The 16,104-nt window shown below is 30.8% G+C and overlaps 1 protein-coding gene across 2 annotated transcripts; it reads right to left on the bottom strand.

Annotated features, from left to right (window-relative positions):
- Positions 1–2,772: 2,772 nt before the first annotated feature.
- Positions 2,773–7,832, bottom strand: LOC18050232 (two-component response regulator-like APRR5). Of its 2 annotated transcripts, XM_006441193.2 has the most exons (10): positions 7,334–7,423; positions 6,563–6,627; positions 6,194–6,355; positions 5,955–6,085; positions 5,680–5,835; positions 4,943–5,114; positions 4,532–4,847; positions 3,789–4,039; positions 3,268–3,590; positions 2,773–3,131 (listed from the first exon to the last, which is right to left on the bottom strand). In XM_006441193.2, the coding sequence occupies exons 3-10, from the start codon at positions 6,228–6,230 to the stop codon at positions 3,000–3,002; spliced, it is 1,518 nt and encodes a 505-aa protein (XP_006441256.1). In that variant the 5' UTR covers positions 6,231–6,355; positions 6,563–6,627; positions 7,334–7,423; the 3' UTR covers positions 2,773–2,999. The 2 variants fall into 2 exon arrangements, with proteins under 2 accessions (XP_006441256.1, XP_006441248.1); XM_006441185.2 differs by lacking the exon at positions 6,563–6,627 and having other exon boundaries at positions 7,334–7,832.
- Positions 7,833–16,104: the final 8,272 nt, after the last annotated feature.

The raw sequence follows: 16,104 nt of genomic DNA, 5'->3' as shown, positions 1-16,104 counted from the left end.
TTTTATCTAAAACACTATCCTAAATGATATGATATTCACTAAAAGTTATTTTAGATGATGTAATATTCATGAATTAGTTTATGAGATCATACAAATATTTTTTTTCAATTCATAACATAATTAATTTATTACTTCTAACCGTTAAATTTTTTTTATTAAATTAAAAAACTTAAAGTGTCTTTATTAATTAAAAAAATTTAAATATAATTAAGTTTAATCCATCTCAAAAATTGTTATTACTACTTCAGTCCTTCATTACATTTTCAACCTGCATTAATTATTTTTCAAAGTTTTTGAATTATTTGGCGAGGTCTTCATCTTTAGATGTGCAACATGTGTGACTACGCATCTTTGGGTGATCATTCTTGCGGTGATGGATCATGGAAATTATCTTTGTTAAAAGCTATGGGGCCTTTGAAATAACAGGGATCTTGAAAAGAATATTTTACAGAGAGTTTTGAAAACAGGGGACTGGTTTTTTAGCTTTTGAGTTATTGGAGTCTTCTTCGTTCAAGAGAAAGTTGGATGACCCCATCATGCCCTTAGTGACTTCTCATCAGCTCATTTCTTTACTTGCTATAATTCTCTGGCTTGCTTTGCTTTGTAACCAAACATAGGTCCCCCTGCATCTTTAGTTACATTCAGGAAACAAAAGATAATGGACTTTTTTTTTCTCAAAATATATGCACACACACACATACATTTAGTTCGTTTATTATGTAATAGTTAACCATATGCAGATGGCCTTATGATAGCGACCTCTTATCAGTTTTCTGTTCTCAGACAATCTAATTGCTTTAGCCTAATCATCACCACTGGGCAAAGACTAAATAGTGTTTTTTAACCACTTACTTCTTCGAAGATTTTAACTTGGATGGCTGTTTAAAGAAAATTACTTAAAAATCATTTGGCCAAATCTGTTGGGAGCCCAAGTAGGGTGCTATGAGGATATAAATGATATATTTTACATGTTGGTCGAGAGCGTTATGCTCGTGTGGGCGTACACAATGTGTCTATAGAATGGCATACTTGGGGTCCTACAAAATAATTGATAAATTTGATTTACTTATTTATTAAGAGGGTTATTTGATGAAAATTGATAAATTTAGTATTGTCTTTGGTCAGGTTATCTAATATCCAACTTAAAAAATTAATTTATTAAGTAGAAAGACTTATTCTACTTATGAGTTAAAAGTGACTTTTTTTTATTAATCCATACACTCTTTGACACCTTCTCAAATAGCACCGCAACACGAGTTACAAAATGAAGCACTCTATTGTTTATGGGAAAGTAGCAGCGTGTGCAGGTACGCCAACCGCCATGTACCGTTTGAGAGCAAGAATACGAATTGAATTACTGTTGGACCACTATCACGAACTCATTTATAGAAGAGGGTGGGTGACAATTGACAAATAGATGAATGTAACTGTGTAAGCTGCAAAAGCATATCGACTATGGGCACAACCGCACAAGCAGTGACATATGACACCGTCAATTTAATTGTTTTCGAACCTCCGGATTTTTCTACTTTGTCAGAATCTGTGACGACACACTGTTCAATAATCTTTGCAGAGCCTTTTATGCGCAAACAGGTACAAAGTGCCCAAAGATGGTCTCTTAATTAGCACGGTTTTTGAACTTCTAGTGTTTCTTGCTGGGCCGGAGCAAAAAATTATAGCATTGAGTTACTAGTCAATTTCGCCATATCTCCAGTCTCCACCATGAAAGAAACAAGAATGGAAAATTATCATTTATATACTCTTAGTTTATTCTATTATCAAAAATATTATAATACTTTAAAAGTGTATCAATCGTCTACTCAAAATTGACAAAATACATCAATTGACCATCAAATCGTTAGTTATCGTTTAAATATGATGACGTTAGAAGGATAATTTAATCTTTTCATATGATACAAGTGATAATTTAAGAGTATACAAGTGATAAAAAGAGAAATTAAGGGTATACAAATGATAATAAGAGAAATTAAGGGTATACAAATGATAATTTTCAAGGATAAAATTATCAATTCACTGTAATTCCGTTAACTTTCAAACAGTAACTAACGATTTGGTGATCGGCTGATACATTTTGTCAACTAATAATGAACAATTGATACACCTTCAAAGTGTTGTAGTATTTCTAATAACAGAACAAATATAAAATATACGAATGATAATTTCCCAACAAAAAAAAAAAGCATGATAATAACATGAACATTTGACAGTGAATTTTAGAAAACTTTGTGGGAACCAACAGTGGAGAAATATAATATGGGACTTGAAACTTGTGTTCAAAATTTGACCTATTTTTAAGTGACAAATCTCAAGTTCAGCTTAAAATCAACAGATTTACGAGAAAAAACCCATAACATGGGAACACGGATATCTGTGAATCCATAATGCACAACAGAAAAGTTATTTGCATCTTTAACTGGGAAAGAAAAGCTCGATCAAGTACAGCTGTGTTGAAACTTGTCAATTATATTATATAATTTATATAACAAGATGCCACATTGCCAAGTCATTACTCTTCAGAAAAATGCACTAAAAACCTGCATGCAAGTCTACTTTGGCTTCACAACATTTGCCGATCTGATTACTAAACAGAATTGCAATAAACTAGCTTCATCCTCATGTTTCTCTATTCTCTTTAGTGCTAAGAAGATTAGCGATAGCCACATCACTTATTTTGTTATCTAGCAATCAGTTTTTAACTGAAAATTCCGCATATCAACAATTAGACCAACCCAAAAAAAAAAAAAACAAAGGTACACAGAAAACTCTCTCAGCTCCATTGCAAAATAAATAAAAGAATGGGAATACATATGTTACAACGCTGCTGTCACAAAAGATACACTGTATAATTGTATTATCTGTCATTTACATATATACGAACAAACATGGATCTGAAGTCAGCACAAACACTATAAGAAATGTAAACCTAATCTAAGTCATATACTATTCTATCCCCATTCTAACTATGATATGTTTATACACTAACCATCTGATATATTGCCAGAGTGATTCTCAGATTCTAGGGGTAGAGTCTCCGAATGTACTTGACGAACAAATTGTCCTTTGACTCTGGGACGCTGTTCTGCAAGTTTTTTTCTACTTTCGTACCGGACCTGTACATAAAATTATTGCATAAATACAATGTAAAATATTCTGTATATAACAGATATAGGTTTTTCCCATACAGATTAAAAAAACAGCTAATCAGTAGTTGATCTAACAATTATCACAGTGACTGCAGTTATTTACCTTCTTATCATAACATCTGTCTTTCCGCTTTAACCGGAACTTATTAAGAGCTGCTTCTCTTTGTATTGATCGCAAGTTGCCATTGGAAGGGAATAAACCTTCTTCATTCTTGCTCTCTGCAGCAGCCCTTCCAGCAGTAACCTGATCCAAATTGCTGTTACTTCCACAAGCACTTCCATACCCCATGCTGTTTAGTCGACTTACAGCACCATTACAGAAACTGCTACTTGCACTCTGATCAGTAGCAGGAGAAATATGCCCTAGATCCTCCAGAGAGTCTAACTTGTGATCTAACTTGTGCATAGCTTGATTGGTCGAATTAACTGCATTTTCACCAAAGTGGTCAAAAATTCCCATACAATTATTGTGTTCAGCTTTGGAACTATGCATTGGATTCATTTGAAATGTGGGTTCTCGCTGACTGGCTGAATTTGGACTTGACATTGGTGATAGACCAGATTTTGCACAAAAAACATGAGGAACAGAACCATAGCTGGTGCTTATATTATTAAGATTCATACCTTTCACTGAAACAGGGACAGGACATGGCCGCTGTTGAGGGTATGACACTGCAAGTTCAGATTGCTTAGAGTGACCAGTAGCCAGAGAGTTAACACTTCTTTGGGTGCTTAGAGTGGCAGCTGGAGTATAAGAGTTACAGGCAGTAAGAATATTGGAAAAATTCTTCTCAGAATCAGTTTCGAATTCTTTCTGCTGATTACAAACACCACTCAATGATGAATGTTGTGGCTCCGATGGCTTGTTAGTGTACCTAAATAAAGAAGTAACAGATTGATTAGAAATTACAAATTCACATCAAAAAAAATTTCAAATGATCCAGTGCCAAAAGAAAAATTAGTCCCTGCATTTTCCACCCATTTACTACACATAAATGCGCAATACAAAAGTTGTGGTAAAATAATTTGCATTTAAGATTTAAAGTTTTATATTTTGTAATTTGAACATTGTACCTTTTTTGTCTTCCATGTGTGTTATATTGTGGCGCATTTATAATATGTTCAAGTCACTCTTTGTTGAAACAGTTAAAACTGTCAAGTTAATCAAAAGTTCCCAACCAGTGACCAGTCTCAATACAACCAAAAACCATGAGGAAGTTAATTTTAAAAACTGTGCGATTTTTTAACTTTTTAGTTTTAACACAATTCACGAACTTTTTTGTGTTTTGAGTAGGGATCAGAAAGGTTATATGAATATTTATTGGCGATAAGAAGAATGGAAAATGTTAGTAGCTGAATAAACTCACCGTGTAAAAGCTGAGGCATTAGAATGCCTTAGGATAAACTTTCGCTCCATCACTTGATTCTCAAAGCCATCAGGATGAGTTCTTCTCAAGGAAAGGTCCAATTGTGGAGACGAATCAAACTTGCTAGCTCCATTATTTGAAGGAGGCTTATGATTATTGAATGTGCTCATGAAGTCAATGACCTGTCTGGGAGAATTGACAGGGACATTGCAGACCTCACTGGTGAGGATAACATCACTCCTATGAGTTTCTAGTTCAGTATCCTCGTCGAAATGGGCTCTTGTATTAGCTTCCTTGCAGGCAGCCACCTCTGATCCTGATTTAAGCGAGAAAATAGTGTAATATTAGGTGATATTTGATGGAACTGAGAAAACAATATGAAGCTTGATTGAAAATGCACAAGTGGTTTACCCTGTGCTTCAGTGACAGGCACAAGCGATTTCTGGCCATAATTTACACGTGCTTCATGATTCTGCATCTTCACATCATTCTGTAAGGATTTTCCCCATAACTGCCTTGACATGTCCCGCATATCTTCAACGTGCGCACTCTCAGCTTCAAAGTCCGGCTTTGTACAAGAGCTCTGCAAGAGACAGCAAACATTCAGTATCTAAATGATACTTCATGAAGCCAAACCAAAGTGGAAGCAAATTACTTTTTAACCATAAGAGTCATACACAAACAAATATACATGCCCTCATTGATACATACATTAAACATGCCCAGATTTGTCAACGGATAACCTTGAAGGGCCTGATGGCATGCACATCTGATATAAGTCCATCAAATTCATACCAATCAAACTATGGTCATTCCTTTTAAAAACACGTGGTCATCATTAAATTAGTACAGTATAAATTTTCGTTATCTGGGCTTTACACGTAAATAAATTCTGTAGTGAAAAAATTAGCGGTGATTTCACTTCCATTCAAGACCAAATGTATCCACAACACTGGTATAAAATAAATGATTTAATAGTTTATACCCCATGATTTAATTACGATGACCAACATCATTAGAGTCAACACTCTTTGTATCCAAGAAGGTATATCAAATAACTAGGCATATCTTTCTTACTGCAAAACCATGCGAATTGGGCACAATTTTTAAGTATGGGCAGCATGATTTACAATAAGAGGAACACTCACCTGTTCATCACTTCCTTTCTCAATGAATTCCCCTTTGCTCTGGATGCAAGCCATGTAACCACTAGAATGATTACTTGCAGCATCGTTTTCAGAAGTGGCTTCAATCTTTTGCTGTCCAACACTCTCATCTTGGGTTTCATTACCAGAAACCATTGACTAATTGAACAATAGAAATAAAACAAGACTTAATTAGAATGGTAGGTTATAGTTCAATAGCAAATTATAGAAAAAAAATATGGCAGGAGACGGAGTTCTAAGTATGAAAGCAAGCATACAGATTGTCTTCTCCACACATGCTGCCACAGATTCCTCAGCTCATTTCTCCTTACAGGCTTAACGAGATAATCAGCAGCACCTCTCATCATGCATTTATAAACTGTACTAACTGAGTCCTGAGAAGACATCACTGCATAATGACAAAAATAAAGAAAGAAACCATGTAACTAACTAGTAAGTATTATATTAGAAAATGAACTAGTGATACACAAGTAAGTTAATCCTTGCTGTATCGTACTTATAACAGGGATATTTTTGCAGATCTCATGCTCCATAACAAGTGTGAGAAGAGCAAATCCACTTATTGATGGCAAATCCACTTCAGTCAATATGAGATCTATGTTACGCGGTCTTCCCTTCAGTACCTCCCATGCCTTCAAGCCATCGGGAACCGCTGTAACTGCTCAAAAGAAAAAATAAACTACTATCAGTTCCCATCATAGTATGTCCATGAACTTTAGAATTGAAGCACAACTCAACATAAGACATTACAGGGACCATCACCAAACAGGATTAAATCATAAAAATACCATGAATCACTCAGTTCCCATAGTAGAAAGTAAGCAGACAAGTGGATGATTATAAACCAAAAGTAAACAACTTAAACCTGAATAACGCGTTTTTGCCTTTTGGGTGGAATTCTGGTATCTGTTGCTCGAGTTGGAATCAATACTAAAAAACATTTCAGTCAGAACAAGGAAAATGAGAGAATCCATAATTGGTTCAGAAAAGAGTTTGAAAAGCTACTTTTTTTAATTTTTGTGTCCTTTATTCATTTCATTGCACATATTTTAAGACCTTAATGGATGATTCGACAGTCTTATCTCCAGGAAGACAGGACAACCATTAAAAAATTTAAAAGAAAATCCAGGTTTAACCAAGAACATACTGAAGTTCAATTATAGTCTGGAAAACATGAATATGAATGGTGAGACCAAATAAACGGCCAACCTATATTAAGGAAGTGAACTGTAGAAGTAAAGAGAAAATTGAACTCTTCTAGAAAAAGCAGATTTTGATTTTCCTTTTCGTATTCAAACAAGATATGCATCCTAAATTTGAAAACAGAAACCACGAACTAGTCCAAATAACAAAAAGTGAAATTTACAAAGTCACAAATAAGTTGTATATAAGGCATGAACTTGAAGCTCAAAAGTATCTGCTACTAAAACCATACTCTCCATTCCATTCCCAGATACAGATGAATCCAGATATTCAAATACACACATAGTTGAATAAATTTTTTAGAATCAAACATGCAAAAACTATCTATAAGCTTCAAAATCCACCACTTCAAAACTGATCAATTACAACAACCAAGAAATAAATAAAAACCAGAGCAATGAAACAATCCAAGCACGAAGAAGAAGAAACAAACCTCTGTAACTAGATTTTCTCAAAAGGGCTGTTACAATTTGCCTGGTAGAATCGTCAGCCTCAACAAGCAAAACCCTTAAAGCCATCCTCTGTAAGAACCTCTCCCACTTCGATATCCCCTCGTTACCGTTCATCTCCTTTAACTCTTCATCGTTCAACACAACATCTCCCATTTCTTCAGTTTTTATTTTTTATTTTTTCCCCTTTTTTTTTCTAATCTTCTGGGTGAAAATGAGTATGAATGAGCCTCAACTCAATCTCATCCTCTGTTCAAACTTTTCTTTCGTAGTAGTATCCAGTCGCCGGTTTTGAGGAAAATATATATATATATATATAAAATATCTAAACTGTTTGGCATTTTAGAATTTAGACATCTAACAGCTGGTAAAATATCTTAACGAAAATATCTAAAAACCAAAATGAGTGGCCTACGGGTGCCACGTCGGCAAGTTTAAGAAAGACAGATCAAAAGGCAATGGCTTATTGGGAGGCCATCGATGGTGCATATTTAAAGGTCAGCATTGGTTCTTAACATTTTTCCGATATTTTTTATTCGGGGATATTTATTTGCCTCTGCTGGGCTCCACTTGAAAGATATTAAATATTAATTTCACTACTAGATATTTTCTCAGGGATCGATCTCATGGACAATAGTTTGACACGTGGACGTCTATGGAGCAGTGCTTTCGTTTGTGGTTTTGAAGTCGTCAGTCAAACGCCATCAGTTTTTCAACTGTTCGACGGTGGTTTCCTCGTCTGTGAAAAGATTTGTACTCGCTCTATGATCGAACGGGTGTTGTACGGTTGTGCATTTCTTATTGGCTTAAGGCAATTCATGGGTCATTTTCGACATTTACTCAATTGCCCTCTTATTCTCTGCTGATTGCGTTTTGGTGATGAGACGTGTGAGAAGATGAGAACATATATCCCCAGGAACAAATACGTGGCGTGCACATGGCATAATAACGCCCGTGTTCTTACAAAAGTCCACGTCCTTCTTTCACCGTGCTTCTTTTTGCTCCCTCAAAACTTGAAGAAGACTAGGGGTGGTAATATGGGTCAGAATTTAGTTATTTGATTCGATTCGATACGAATTAAATGGGTTTAAATTTGAAAAAATTAATTTATTTAATAAATGGGTGAATTCGATTTGATTCGCTAATTAAACGAATCGAATACATGTTTGAAGATTTTGATTCATTTATTCGTTTAGGATTCATTTAATAAATTAATGAATTTGATTCGATTAGTTTAGGATTCGAAAAAATTGATTCGTTTAATAAATGGGTGAATTTGATTCGATTCATTTATGACTCGTTTATTAAACGAATCGAATACAAGTCGATTCGTTTAAAATTCGTTTGTATCGTTCAATTAAATTACTTTTTTATCCTTAAATTTATTTGAAAACTTTTTAAAATATAAAGGTTAATATTATAATTTTAAGCATTACACATAAAGTCAAAAGACCAACCCTAATTTTACACTTCACACGCACTTTTCCCTCACCTCCTAGCAACTCAGCCGCCACTGCTACATTTTGCCATCTCTTTCCCTTCATTTCCTTCTCCAAATCCCCTTTTTTTTTTTTTTTTACATCCAGCAAGTGCTACGTTTTGCCACTGCTTCAAATCCTTGGATTTGTGTGAGTATGATAGGTAAAGTTTTGTCTTGTTTAATTATTATTTTCTTAAAAATATGACAAATTTGCTATATATTTGATATTTTGAAATTTTACAATGATTATTATCAATATTTCAGTATGTTAAATTGTTAATAATATTTTTATTTACTTTTTGGTGTAGGATTTTTGTTTTCAAGGTGAAAAAAACAAATGAAGAGAATTAAAGAAATTACCTTATTTTATAATTTGAATTTGAATTATTGTTATTTGTAGTATTAGGGATTTGTAATTTAGTATTTAGATGACTGCAAAATATGGTTTGAGTTACTTGTATTTTGTTGTGGGATGTTAAAATTGTGATTTTTTATATTTTATTTTGCTTAATTTTGTTTATTAATTATATTTTTCTAAACGAATTGTAAATGAATCCTTATTCGATTCGATTCGGTTCGACTCGTTAAGGATAAACGAATAATAAACGAATCCGGATTCGATTTGATTCGTTTATCAATTCTATTAAATGAATTAAACGAATCGAACCGAATATTCGTTTAATAAACGAATTGAATCTGAATCTGCAGAATTTTGACCCAATTCGTTTACGATTCGATTCGAATTCGATTCGTTTATTCATTTTGCCACCCCTGAAGAAGACCCCATGGTTACCATCAAGAGCACAAAATTCTTATATAAATTCTCGAATTTTGCATGGCTGTATGTAACGAAATAGGTTATATTTATTGAGTTGACGAAATAAGTCATGGAATTACAAAAGAAAAACAATCAAGTATTTAATAAATGCCGTGTTAAAATTGATGTGAACTTAAAAAATAGAGCATATGTTATTAATAAATTTTTTTCTTTTGTATACCGAGTAAAATATACATAAGCTTAAGTTGTCTTTTTTTTTTTTTTAAAGTAAGATACCTTTTTTTTTGGTCAAAAATCTAAATAGTGTGAATTTGACTAAAGTGTAAATAGGTTTAAATACAAATGTCTAAATGATATTTTTTTAATATATAAGTATGAGTGACATCTTATTTATTTTTATGAATACAAAATATTTTAAACATAATTTTTGACATTCATGTCCTTAAAAGTCAAATTGTCAAAATGAGTATAGAAAATAGGGTTTATAATTTAGGAAATAAGTATATTTAATAATAATATTTTTTGATGTAGTATTTACTTTCTATTCAAACTAATGTTACAAAGTTTTACCTTTTCTATTCAGATATAAATATTTGAAAAACAGACATAAATTAAAAAAACTAAATTTAAAAAATTATTAAATTATTAAAATTTCAAACTTCATATATTTAACAAACAAGCCTCAAGTTTAATATCTTTTCTTTTTAGTATACGCAAAATTACATAAAATGAAAATAAACTAAATTAATTAAAATCCAATGAATTTTACTATGAGTTGAACTATTGGCACCCCTCTATAATCCTTATAAAACCCCTCTCTTATTGTAATTACATTAAAAGACAATAAATCTAATATACCATTATATTTCTCTTTTCAACTCTTTACACCCATACAACTACACCAAAGTCTTTTACAATTTTTATTTCCTCACAAACAACTTTTTCTTGAGAAATTTACAAAATTTATTTTTAATTTAAACTTATTTTTAATTTAAAAGAATAAATAATAGCTATTTGAGTCTACTTTAATTTACAAAACCTTCTAAACTTATTTTTAATTTAAAAATAATAATAGCTATTTGAGTCCACTTTAATTCTACTTAATTCATACATGTATTTGATTTTTTTGAGTAAAATATGTATGATTTAATAATTCAAAAATTTATAAAAACAATATTTGTAATTAGAGTTGTTTGGAAGAAACTGAATTATTTTTTGAATTAAAAAATTTGAAAAAATGGAAAAGTTTATTTTTGGAATTAAAGTAGGTTTTGATAGAAAAAGGATTTGAAAAGAAAGTTATAGGGTACTAATAGTCCCACTATTTTACTATTTATACATATAACTATAAGGTTATAATAAAAACTTTAAAGTATCATTAATTATGTGGTGATTAATTTCATAAGATAAAGCTTTAGTACTAAATTGAATCTTTCTTGAGCACTAAATCAATGTTTGGGATATATTTTTCATTTTTTACTTTTCATTTCTTTCGTCTAGCAATTATTGATTTAGAATTCACTAAAAACTCAGCTCAAAATTGAATCTTTCTCTAATTTCATAAGCTACTTTTAAGAAAACAATCTCAACTTACTTTTGAAAAAAGAAAAAAATAGAGAAACTTATAAAATAAGTTATTATATAACTAATAATTTCATAAGCTGCTTTTAAGAAAACAATCTCAACTTACTTTTGAAAACAAGAGAAAAAATAGAGAAACTTATAAAATAAGTTGATTTAAAAAATTTACCAAATTACTATATAATAAATTGCTTTTAGCGTTTTAACTTAATCATAAATGAGGCCTTAAATCTTTAGGTTAATGTGTTTTCAATGGTTGACATTAAATCTCAATTGTGAATTAATTCAGGTGTTAATTACAAATGTTCTATTTAATCTAAGGATTATGATTCTCTCATGATTTAATCTCTTTTTGAACAAAAATACACATAGGTGAATGGTAGTTAATAAATAAAGAAAACAAAAAAGGTAAATTATATGGCACAACATTATTAAAATCTCATAAGAGCTCAGATCAGGAGATGATCTTTATCCTTAATCTAAACCTTTAAATGTGGAGTGTCCAATAGTCCGAAACTTGTTTATAATAGTAATAGTAAGATTGATAGCCATTTTTACATGTGGAGAGCCTGACTAATAATAGTAGAAACCTTACTTAGAACGGGAAAAAAAAAGAGTATTGAAATTTGGTACTTGAAGATGATCCATTGGAATTTTTGCCAAAACAACTCAATTTGTTAAGGAATTTTTGCGTGTTTCCTAAATTTAAAAATGCACGTAAAATTTTTAAAAAACCTATGCTGGGACAGCATGGTGCCGCCAACGGATACACAATGCGAGGCCGTGGATGCACAATGCAAGCCCAACCTGCAGCCACAAGTTACATTATTTTATTGAATAATGATATTTGACTCACGCAAATTTTATTACAAGCTCACACTTTATAATTTATCTTATTATTTTTTATAATTGCTCTTATTATGCATAAAAAATAAATATTATTTTATTTTATTTTATTCTATTCTCTCTCCTTTGAAGCCCCCTCTCTTTAGATAAGGGTAATTTTTAAAAAACTCCCCTGAGGTTTGGGCTTATTGCAAGTAAATGGCGAGAATCTGTTTATTTGTAAAAAATCCCCTACCGTCAGTTAATTTTAATATTGACCGTTAGTTGACTGTGCAAAGATAATATTGCCCTTAACCATAGTTTGTAGACTAACATAACTAAAAAAAAACTAAAATTATTGGCACGAAAAGCACAAATCCTATTTTTTGACAATTTTATCCTTGTCAATTCCAAAGATTTACAATATCATAGATAAAAATTTTGACTAGTTCATTTTCAAGTTTTTAATTTTATCTTTCTTATAGGAACTTTAAGGAAATATCAATAATTTAAAGAGGATTTTTCAAATTTTTAATTTTATTTTTTTAATAGGAACTTTAAGAAAATATCAATAATTTAAAGAGGGTAAAATAGCCAATAATTTTGGTTTTTTTTTAGCTATTTCCGTCTACAAACTAGTGTTAAGGGTAATATTGTCTTTGCACAGTCAACTAACGGTCAATGTTAAAATTAACTGACGGTATGAGATTTTTTACAAATAAACCAATTCTCGCCATCTACTTACAACAAACCTAAACCTCAGGGAGGTTTTTAAAAATTACCCCTTTAGATAACCATAACTCTATCAGATGTCTTCTTAATCATCAGTCAATCAATCCATCACCACTGTCAATAAATAATAAATTTCGATTTCGATTTTGTTATATTTTACGAATAAGTGGTGGATTTTATTATTATTGATAATATTAGTTTTGATTTTATGTGTACCCTAAAATTCTATTTTAGTTTCAATTTAGAATATAATTAAATCTTAATACTTAATTCAAATCGCATATCAATTAAAAAAAAATAAGAGAGAAGAGAGAGAAGAAAAACATTTACTTTTAATTTTTTAATAAGGATAATTCTGAAAATGAAAAAAAAATGGTTGATCAAGAAGTGGGCGCCGGTCTATTTTATTCAGTGGCGGATCCAGCTTGGAACCAGTGGGGACTTAAGTCCCCACTGAAAAAAAAAATCCTTTATTAACTAATTTAATTTATCAAAAATTTCTAATAAATTTTTTCCTAAGCCCCCACTAATTTATATTCAAACCCCTAACACATAAACATAATTACATACTTTAAGTTTTTAAAACAAATAAAAAGATATGAGCTTTACAAACTAAAATTAAGCCCACAAATATTAATATTAATCAAATTTTTAAATAACCCACAAACCCATTAATAATATTTTATTATTCTTTACCTTTCTCCAATTCCACTGCCTGCACCAATACGCAAATCTGAAACTCCTAAATCATCTTCTTGTTTCGGCATCTCCAAAAGCAAAGTGGAAAGTGATTTCTCCTCCAAATTTCAAACAACCCCTCGTTTCTTCATTCAATAAAATTAAGGTACAAATTAATATTTTATTTTCTTTTTATTTTATTGTTTATAAATCATATATAATTATTTGTTGAATTGATGTAGTTGTTTTTCTTCCCCATTAGTTAGTGTATCATCGGGCTATTGGTGTATTTGAAAAATATAATGTGAATTATGTGATTGAGTGTAGATTTCATAAAAAAGAACACATATTATTAATTAAGAAAATAACAATTGCAATTAAGCATTTGCTTGTTTAGCTTTATTGTCTTGTAATGTTTGTTAATTAATTTATAGCATTAATATAATTATATAATAGGGGAATATGCTAAAAGTGCTACTAGCCTAAGTAAACTACTCAATATTCATAATCTTTATTTATATTTTGAAATAGGTATGGAAAGGTTTTACAAAAGAAAGGAGCCACAATTTTTAGAAAAAAATGATGATGCTTCAACAAGCAGAAGCATCCAAATGAGTTCTCTACAATTGATATCATGGCACTTGAGATTCAACTTGATACATATATTTTGGATATGGGCACTAGTGGTGAGTTTTCACAATTAAAGGATATTGGTGATCTTGCAAAGCGGATGGTCGAGACTAAGAGACATAATGTATATCCATTAGTTTACTTGTTAATAACATTGGCATTGACTTTACCTGTTGCCACTGCGAGTGTAGAGAGAGCATTTTCAGCCATGAACATTTTGAAGACTCGGTTATGAAACCGAATGGGAGAGTAATGGATGAATGATAGTTTAGTTGTTTACATAGAAAAAGACTTATTTAATAATATTGATAATGAAGTTGTAATGCAACGTTATCAATGTATGAAAACTCGTAAAGGACAATTATAAACATATATTGAAGTATGATAAATCTTTCAAATTTATATATTTATTACTCTTTAAATTTTTTTATCGTCGTTGGGTAAGCCCCCAGTCAATCAACATGTTGTCTCCGCCCCTGATTTTATTAGCCCGCGAATCTTTTTTTTTGGCCAATACACCTTCATATAACTTTCGTAGATGAGATTACGTAAAAGATATGAAGGCAAATTCTTATCCTTCCTTACAAGGGTTGTACGACGAACGTCTCTGCGGCTCATAAAATGAGAATTAACAATGTTATAACTCCACTTCACGGATTCTTCGTTCTTTAGATTTTGTTTTGTTTTGTTTGTTTTTTTTAATTTTAAGCGAGAGTTGACACAATTATGAATTGCTCTATCTGTGTAAATGAATCATGCGTTTTAGTGTTTATTTGGTATAATTTATTTAATGGTTATAAATACTTATTTAATTTAATAAAATTTTCTTATAATTTTTATTATTGTTTGGTTATTTTTTTAATAGAGTTTTTGAATCTTAAATAAGCTATTTTGCTTCTATTAAAAAAAACTCAAATTTTAGGCTTTTAAAAGTAGAGTTTAAAAAGTTTTTTTTAAATGTTAAAATATCTAAAATATTCTCCACTTTCTTTTTATAACATAATTTAAAAAAAAACATGACTATTAAAGTAATTTTATAAATTTTGAATAAAAACTCTTATTAACAACTAAACAACTAATTTTTTTTTAATAAAAGCTCTACTTGAAAAGCTGTACCAAACAAAGCCTCAATCTCCATAAAGTTAAGGTAACTTTAATTTAGAGATTTTTGTGTCTTTATAATGTCAAATTTTATTTATTTATTTATTATTTAACAATACATCACTACGCGACCGTAATTATGCCCACATAGTTAGTTACATTTGCATCAATTTGAACTTTTTTTTTTTTTTTGCAATTATAAGAATTAACCCATAGAGTAACCACTCAAAGCTGATGTGCATGATTGCAAACTATGGATAAGATTTTTTAAGAAATAAAAAAGGGGAAAAATGGAGTATAACTATTTTTTTTGGGCACCCTATATAATGTGAATAACACTGTTTCCTTCTATATACTTTTAATTCTTCTTTATTCTTTAACTTATTATACAACACTGTTATCATTTCTTCCTTTTAATTGTTGATAGAAAAGAAAGCCTTGCGAGGGGCAAGAATATGTGGGAAAGAGAGAAATAAGAAAAAGTGTTAAAATAGTCTGAAACAAAAGAGAAACGAATATATAGTACTTGTTGGGGGGGCTAAATTTTATTGATTTTCATTTAAAAAAATTCACGTTAACATTAATTTTAACCATAGATTTTGTGTTAAAAATTAAAAAAAAATCCTAATCCTATTTCTATATGTTAGGCAGTTTTGAGGGATACAAATTTAAATACAAATTTTAAACGTAATTTTTTTTAACCATTAGATGAGAAAAGAATAGAAGGATCAAGATTAAATAAAGATCCTGATCCTATTCCTATATACAATAATATTAAAGACAATTATGTTGAGTAAAAATATCTAGATTTAGTATCAAAATTATTATCATGAGTTCGAAGACAAGATGAAATAATTGGGGCGCATCCGCAACCACCATTGCAAAGCATACGAGGGTATTGGACGTGACGTGGGTGGTGCTATGGATGACGATGTTCCATCAAGTGGTAG

This window comes from Citrus clementina, unplaced genomic scaffold (assembly GCF_000493195.1).
Source record: "Citrus clementina cultivar Clemenules unplaced genomic scaffold, Citrus_clementina_v1.0 scaffold_3, whole genome shotgun sequence".
In the NCBI taxonomy this organism is placed as follows: Eukaryota; Viridiplantae; Streptophyta; class Magnoliopsida; order Sapindales; family Rutaceae; genus Citrus; species Citrus x clementina.
This window is presented reverse-complemented; position numbering and strand designations above follow the sequence as displayed.

Coding starts and splice junctions, on each gene's coding strand:
- LOC18050232 (XM_006441185.2), bottom strand. CDS start 7,505: ATGGGAGATGTTGTGTTGAACGATGAAGAGTTAAAGGAGATGAACGGT. Junction 5,836..5,954: donor ATGTGTGGAGAAGACAATCT/GTATGCTTGCTT, acceptor TTGTTCAATTAG/TCAATGGTTTCTGGTAATGA. Junction 4,848..4,942: donor GCCTGTCACTGAAGCACAGG/GTAAACCACTTG, acceptor CGCTTAAATCAG/GATCAGAGGTGGCTGCCTGC.